Source organism: Parasteatoda tepidariorum, chromosome 12 (genome assembly GCF_982258835.1).
Source record: "Parasteatoda tepidariorum strain Cologne lab strain chromosome 12, Ptep-v5.0, whole genome shotgun sequence".
NCBI classification, from domain to species: domain Eukaryota; kingdom Metazoa; phylum Arthropoda; class Arachnida; order Araneae; family Theridiidae; genus Parasteatoda; species Parasteatoda tepidariorum.
In genome coordinates this window covers 14,310,109-14,318,909 of record NC_141766.1, presented here as the reverse complement: position 1 = coordinate 14,318,909, position 8,801 = coordinate 14,310,109, and the positions used below count along the sequence as shown (strand labels likewise).

At 26.5% G+C, this 8,801-nt stretch overlaps 1 protein-coding gene across 1 annotated transcript; it reads left to right on the top strand.

Moving 5' to 3' along the window:
- Positions 1–1,800: 1,800 nt before the first annotated feature.
- On the top strand, positions 1,801–8,574 carry LOC147800956 (uncharacterized). Its single transcript, XM_087156168.1, has 2 exons — positions 1,801–1,820; positions 6,342–8,574. The coding sequence occupies exon 2, from the start codon at positions 6,342–6,344 to the stop codon at positions 6,723–6,725; it is 384 nt and encodes a 127-aa protein (XP_087012294.1). The 5' UTR covers positions 1,801–1,820; the 3' UTR covers positions 6,726–8,574.
- The last annotated feature ends 227 nt before the right edge of the window (positions 8,575–8,801 follow it).

Sequence of the window (8,801 nt, the reverse complement as noted above, 5' to 3'; positions counted from 1 at the left end):
CACAAAAATGCCAATCTATAATTTTAGGCACCTTCTTGAAATTTGAATTCACAGTTATTCTGATTGAACTAACTACGCAACAGTCTTTGCAGAACTGTGCAACTATTGAATGCAATACGTTGAACACGCATTACATCGTAATTTCTGATCCGATAACCTTATTGTTCTCCCGGTCAAATGACCAGTTGTGGTAGAAATAGGTACATGACAAGTATTATTCGAAGCAAACAACATACAAAAAAAATAATAGAATATCAACAGTATATAACAGTTAGAAAAGTCATTTAGTACAAAAACGATAAGATGAAATGCGCATTTTCAAAGCAAAAATTCTTAAACGATGTTTAGTGTTAAGGTGAGTATGAACACTCGATTTGGTATTAAGTTGAAATAACACACAAGTTGTAGAGTTTTTCATCCACCATAGTCCACCATAGATCCATTGAAGTGCCAAAAAGTAGTTTCATTTTTCAAATGACTTAGATAATTTTCAAACCATGTAGATTATCTGAATATTACCTAATAGGAACTGGTTAAAATGAAAATAGGATCTTTGCTGGAACAATAGGATTTATTATGTTATTTATTTATTTTTCGCTGATTAGAAAATCAAGTTACTACAATCAAAACATTAGTGGACAGAATCAATTATCAATTACTTTAAAAACTGTAATTTGGTTTAAAATATTTTTACAAATAAGGAAGTTAGCGTAACATTACTTATTTATTTTTTAATATCATAAGAATCATGTCGGTAAATACAATCAAAGAATCAACAAATTAGTTGAGAGAATAAGAAAAAATTTTTTTTTGAACTTAACAAGACAGAAATCAAGGGTGCGCGGTATCGATCCTCATTAAGCTGTTCTACTGTGTAGTGCTCGACTTCGCGCGTAGGTCGTCTGGCTACCAAAATATGGGAGCCATCCTCTCTGCAGAGGATCAAAATTGCGATAGCGTGTCTTCGGATCAATCTCAGGGATGTTTCCCAGACTGTCGCCAATAGCCCATTGTGCAGCTCTAGTTTGACGTAAATAAAAATACCTGTCTGCCTATAAATACAATCAAAGAATCTACAAATTAGTTGATAAAATGAGAGAGGAAGAAAATATTTCGAGCTTAACGGTACGGAAACCGTTAATGTGGACATTAGCTAAATAAATATCTGAAAACTCTTGATTCCTCACTTTAACGGATTACCTTAATTAATCTGCTGATTAGCTAGGGTTGCAGCATATATTAACGGCTTTTGAGCTTTGGCAGTAAGGTATATAATTTTTAACTCGTACTTTATATTTTTGAACTTAAAAAATGAAATTTGTTTTACATTTGCAATTTTCGAAAATAAATTATAATTAACGTTTCTGACCGAAAAAATTATCAAACTTTAGGCCCATTTCGGGAGACCTAAATGTCTTTCAATTTAATTAATTCTTTTTCTTTTTTTTTTCTTTTTTTTTTTTTTTTTGCTAAACTGAGACCACAATGACCACTTGAAATATTTAATAAGAGGGTTTTCGGGATACACCCTTATGCCTATTAAAACTTCTTGACCAATAAAAATTAATCGTTATTAGTCGATGATCTTTGGGGTTTCTTCCTAGAAAACCCTGCGGAGGTGTCATACTAACCCACTTCATTCAAGAAAAGCAAGGTTGCAGGATCTTTATATTGTGGTCCCCCAAAGGTAAAGGATGGGCTTCAGAAATGATATTCCTAGTTAATTGAACCAAAGGTCGTAAGCCTCTCCATAAGATGACCTTGATTTAAGCCTCTCACTTACCTGCTTTACTGATACATTTTGTGGTGGCCTTGTGAAGGTAAGTTCTCTCTGTACATTCATCTTATTAAGTGACCGGTGAAAGTTACGTAATTTTACGCTGTTTCTATTAAAAGATGTAAATAATTCTCTAGATGTAAATAATTCTCTCTTTAGATAATTCTCTGGATTAAATTATTTATCCACAAGTAATTTTCTTAATTTTTTGTATAATTGTTTTGATAGATTTAACGCTGTAAATTTTAATTTTAAATGGTTTAATTATTTCTCCACAACTATTTTTATTTTATTTTTCTAGCAATCATTTTAATAAATTTAACGCTGTTCCTATCATAAGACGCTTTTTAAATTTTAAATTATTCTCCAGTTTTTATTACTTTTAAGACACAACCAATTTGTTTGATTTTTCATGTAATTGATTTGATAGAATTAACACTGTTTCTATCAAAAGATATTTTCTAGTTTCAATTTATTCCCCAGGTTAAGTTATTTATATAAACCTAATTTTTTGATTTTTTTTGTTGATAGATTTAACGTTGTTAATTTTAATTTTAAATGGTTTAATAATTTCTCCACAACTATTTTTATTTTATTTTTCGTGCAATAATTTTGATGAACTTAACGCTGTTTCCATTATAAGACGCTTTTAAATTTTAAATTGTTCTCTAGTTTTTATTATTTAAGATACAACCAATTTGTTTGACTTTTTATATAATTGATTTGATAGAATTAACAATGTTTCCATTAAGAGATGCTTTCTGATTTTAAGTTATTTTCTAGGTTTAATTATTTATCTAAATCGAATTATTTTGATTTTTCATTTAGTTTATGTGATTAGTATTAAGTGACTGGTGAAAATTACGTAATTTAACTCTGCTTCTATCAAAAGATGCTTTTCAAATTTTAACTTAAAATAATTCTCTAGATAAAATTATTTATCCACACTAATTTTTTTCACTTTTTGTATAATTGTTTTGATAGATTTAACGCTGTTAATTTTAACTTTAAATGGTTTAGTGATTTCTCCACAACTATTTTTTTTTTTTCATGTAATCATTTTGATGAATTTAGCGCTGTTCTTATAATAAGGCGGTTTTAAATTTTAAATTATTCTCTAATTTCTATTAAAGACACAACCAATTTGTTTGACTTTTCATATAATTGATTTGACAGAATTAACACTGTTTCTTTCAAAAGATATTTTCTAATTTTAATTTATTCTCCTGGTTTAATTATTTATCTAAATCTAATTTTTTTGATTTCTCATAAAGTTGTTTTCATAGATTTAATGCTGCTTCTATCAAAAGATGCTTTTGAAATTTTAATTTTAATTCATTCTCCTTATCCACAACTAATTATTTGTTAACTTTTCGTATAGTTGTTTTTATAGATTTAAAGCTGTTAATTTTCATTTTAAATTGTTTAATTATTTCTCCGCAACTATTTTTATTTTATTTTTCATGCAATCATTTTGATGAACTTAACACTGTTCTTATCATAAGACTCTTTTTAAATTTTAAATTATTCTCTTGTTTTTATTATTTAAGACGCAACCAATTTGTTTGAGTTTTCATACAATTGATTTCATAGAATTAAAACTGTTTCTATCAAATGATGCTTTCCAATTCTAAGTTATTGTTACGGTTTAGTCAATTATCTAAATCTAATTTTCTTGATTTTTCATGTAGTTGTTTTCATAGATTTAGCACTGTTTCTATCAAAAGATGCTTTTGAAATTAGAGTTTTAATTAATTCTCTAGGTTTAATTATTTCTCCACAACTATGTTTATTTTATTTTTCGTGCAATCATTTTGATGAATTTAACACTGGTCCTATCATGAGACGATTTTCAAATTTTAAATTATTCTCTAGTTTTTATTATTTAAGACACAACCAATTTGTTTGATTTTTCATGTAATTGATTTGATAGAATTAACTGTTAACTGTTTCTATCAAAAAACGCTTTCTAATTTTAAGTTATTCTCAAGGTTTAATTATTTATCTAAATCTATATTTTCTTATATATATATATATATATATATATATATATATATATATATATATATATATATATATATATATATATATATATATATATATATATATATATATATATATATATATATATATATATATATATATATATATATATATATATATATATATATATATATATATATATATATATATATATATATATATATGCAGTTTTTTTTTTCATAGATTTAACGCTTCTTCTATCAATTGATGCTTTTGAAATTATAATTTTAATTAATTCTCTAGATTTAATTATTTATCCGCTACTAATTTTTTGTTAACTTTTCGTATAGTTTTTTGATAGATTTAACGCTGAAGATCAAAAGATGCTTTTTAAAATTTAAATTACTCTTCAGATTTTTATTTATCACCAGCTAATTTTTTTGACCGATTCAATTCTGTTAATATATATCAATCAATACATTTTAATACATCGTATACAATATTATAAATCAAAAGACGCTTCTTAAACTTTACTTAACTAATTCTCTTGGCTTAATTATTTGTCCCCAATTATTTATTCATTTTTACTTTTCCTATGAATGGTTTTACAGATTAAACGCTTTCTATCAAAAGATGCTTTTCAAATTTTAATATTAAATAATTTTCTAGATTTTGTTTTTTATCCACAACTATCTTCTTTTTTTACTTTTTGTATAATTATTGTTTCATTAAATCAGCGGTACAATTGCTTTATTTAAAATCTAATTTAATCTAATCTAACCAGTGATATTTCTACTATAAGGTATGTTTTGATATCTTAAGGGGAATTTAAAGTAAAAACTTGTAATTTTTTTTTTGTCATTTAAACTAAATGAGATTTTTTTAGTAAATTTTAAATATTGCTTGGTCTAAATTTGAAATATATGAAAATTTACAGAAATTTATATCAATAAATCCAACAATGTTGTTTGGAAATATGTAAAACCGAAAAGAAAAAAAGTTGCAAACCTATATTTCACATCTCAAATGTCAAATCTAACGCCATAAGTTTACCGATTCTATTATCAGTTTCTGAAGGAAAAACTGGTAAGGGGCAAAAACTGGTATTAAAACATTTTAATTTATAGCTGCTTTACTTTAGGAATAAAGTAAGCTCTTACTGTTCTTAATTATAGACTATTCCTTTTATATTATTTAATTTTCCACAGGTAAAAAAGAAATTGAGTTTTTTGGGGAAAAAAAACTTCAATGAAATGATTTTCTTACCTCTTTTTGTTTATTCTTTCACGTTCTGATATATACGCACACACATATATATTTGCATCAAATGGATAATAAAATTTTCTGCGCACTTTTCGTAAAGCTTGATAATTTTTAATATCTTGCGTACTTTTTAAGGGTTTCACAAAAACTATCAAAATTTAAACTATTGCATTATAAATATCGTTGAGTAACTTATTTTTATTCTCTTTTTTTCGTATAATTACTTCTTAATGCAGTGATTAGTACTTAAAAATAGATTAACGCAGCTTCAGTTATTATTTTTTTTTTTTATATAAAAGTTTTTCTAGAAACACTGATTATTCTAAATGTTTTCTACTAGATGTAATGTAATTCTACAGTAGACACAATGATACCTTAAATACGCAAATCGTATGAAAAACACTATTTTGGAAAGAATTCCATTTAAACTTCTTAAAAGCTTGTTTCGCAAAAAGTAAAAAATAAATAAATAAATAAAATAAAAGTAAACGGCAATTCAAAAAAGGCCCTATCTTTCTCGTTTATGCGAGTTTCAACTTTAATTTTTAATAATATTGTCACATGTGTCTTCTGTCGAATTTTGTAAAAATAAGAAAAATAAAATTAAATTTTGCGGTGTTTTTTTTTTTACCTCTTTAAGTCAGATTTTAACTTATTAGTTCGTGACCTTGAGTTTTAATTGAATTAAAATTAACATAGTAGTATTAAAATTTACATAGTAGTATTGTATCGTTCGAATTGTGCGCAAAAAAGAAAAATAAATCCGAAATTCACAATGCTGTTCCTCTTAATTATTTCATTACTTGTAAGTTCATATTTAGTGCTTTAATCGGAAGTTGAATGTATTTTTTTTCTTCATTCGAATCAAAATAAAAATAAAAATAAGAAAAAGGAAAAATTTAAAATATCACAGAGACTTTTGACCACAGGCCATATAATCATCTATTAGTTCATAACTTGCATCCTAGTTGAAATAAAAAAAATAATATTGCCCAATTTGCACTTTTAAATTACCTAAAAAGAGAGAGTTTTTGAAAATCGTTCCTCTTAACCGCATAATCATTTGTTAATTTACAACTCGTGTCTTAATTGAAATAAGAACAGATTTTTTTCGTATTCAAATGTAAAGATGTAAAAATATGTTCAAAATTTCACTGGGATTTTCACCTAATGGCATTATTAATATTATTTAATGCATAGCTTCCATTCTAAATGAAATAAAAGCATAAATTATCATAATTTGAACGTCAGATAACAGCATAAGTAATTTTTGAAAATATGTTCCATTCTTGATGACAATTACTATTCTCATTTACAGATGCATCAAAAGATATATTTTCTTCTTATTCTGTGTTGCACAACTGTCTTGTGTATAGTTGGAGAGTCAGAAGTTCCCTCAGCATTGCTAGAAGAATCGGAGTCTCGTCAGCTTGGTATAATTGGTTTCACAGCACTGGGAGTTCTTATGTTTCCTATTCTGGTATCCTTGGGTATGGCAAGTTTCGTTTCACATTTACCTACAGTTTTCAAAGAGCTGGCTTCAGAATTTGGTATACCAGCAACACCACCAAGATACATCTTCCGAAGAAACTTTCCTAAATTAATGAATCCTGTGTTAGCGAGTCTACAAAGGTCCGCAATTAAACGACAAGAAAGAGTTGCCAAAAAACTTTATGCAGATTTAATGAATATACAAATGTAATTCTAAGCCATAAACAATTTCATTCATCGGACAGAAAATGAGTCACCCTTGAAGAAGAGCATTCGTAAACACCATGCTCTGAACTTGAATACCATGTGGATTCAATAAGGCATTGAGTCCACCTGGTTCTGAAAATTGTCACATCCAGTTTAAAAAACGTCACAGATATGATCCAAGTTGATTTTGGATCTTTACCCTTAGCTGTTCTATTATGTATCACAGATTTTTCTATGAGGCTCAGATGGGTGTCTTTGCAAGACAATCGAAACGTATTTGGGTGAGTGAGTGTTCATAAACAAGTTCTATATTCTCCAGATCCGATAAACTTAGCAACAACATATTTTTTGATGAAGATGTTGATAGAAAAACAACACCTGATCCACCGGAAAATAAAAATGCTGGTTCATGTTGGTGGCTACCTCAATAAACAAACTCAATCCGCAATAAGAGAAACACTCCTAAAATGCAAGCCTACCTCCGACTTAATGTGCATGATTTATTTCTCTAAGGGTGATCAATATTTAGCTAAGCAAGCTCATGAGAATATGTTATATTGAGCAAAGACTCACATTTTTCAATGCACAACAAAAATAATTCTAAAAGATATTTATTAAATGTGTTTGTGGCTTAAATATTTTAATTACAAAAGTATATTTCTGTGTCAAAATGTACTAAACTTTCATCATAGTGAAATCAGTCCAGCATTATCATTATAGGAGACACTAAATTTGATGTTTGTTAACAAAATTTAGTTAGTTGAAGTTTTTCAATTGAATCATATGAACATTTTACTTTTTTAAGGACTTTAAATGCTATTCTTGAAAACAAAATTTAATTCGTGATACATCATTTGAGCTTGAAAACATGTGCTAACTCAAGACAGCATGACTAAGTGCTAATTAGTAACATGCAAGTTTTAGATACACTTTTCCAAAGAAAACAACTCTAATCAATCGAGTTTGATTATTATTGTCATACATATTGCTCAATTTATATTTACTAGTTAAAATAAATGTTTCATTTTTAAGTATTATTTTACACAATCGTCATGTCGTTTGGGGTAATGAGAGTTTTTAACGTGAACGCGTAAAAACAATTTTTGAAAACGATTTATTTGAAATTATTCTTTTGAAAATGATTTATTTGAAATTATTTTCTTGAAAACGATTTATTTGAAATTATTTTTTTGAAAACGATTTATTTGAAATTGTTTTCTTGAAAACGATTTATTTAAAATTATTTTCTTGAAAACGATTTATTTGAAATTATTTTTTTGAAAACGATTATGTTATAATATTTTTTTTGGGGGGTATATCAATTATCTACACCTTCATAGTAATATATTTACTATCTTTAGATCTTCAGGAAGTTTTAAATTATCTTTTTGAAACTAAAATGGTAAATGCATTGAAACCTGGATAAATTGTGGAACATCAATTTGATGGTCAACTTGTTTTTATAATACTTTACTATAAGAGAAGCTACATTGAGGTAGTAGTACTTATCCATCAAAGTAAGTAATACTTATCCATAGCATTTCTCTGAAAAAATTATTGTTAGAACCGAAATATATATAGGTTTCATCCATGTATTATCAAATAAGTTCTTTGAAATGAAATTAATTATTTTAGTTTGTTACTATGTTTGTATCTCTAATATTTTTGTATAAAAAAAGAGATTCGTGCAATTTTTATTTTTATGTAAAAATGTATTTTATTCTACTTGTATTGCTCTGAATAATTTATTTATCGTTAGCTCATCAAATTCTGTGTTATAAGTAAAGAATAATTTACCTTTGAGAAGAAGTTATCAATGAACTTTTGTAAAAATAAAATTTTATTCATCTATGCTGACGAATTTATAATTTTCTACACATTCATTAAATACTTTTGAAAAAAAGATTTTTCTTTTTGGTTTTACTTTTAGAGTTTCAATCATACAGAGACTCACTACACGAGAAATTTTGAAATCAAAAGAATTCCTTTTTTTTTTGTCTGATTCGTGTGAAGCTACAATTTGTGTCTTTAGGAGGGAAGAGAATTGATAACTTAATTTTTAATATTTTGTACTAATAAA

Bases quoted from the DNA above. Each gene is read 5' to 3' on its own strand.
- LOC147800956 (XM_087156168.1), top strand. From the start codon at position 6,342: ATGCATCAAAAGATATATTTTCTTCTTATTCTGTGTTGCACAACTGTC.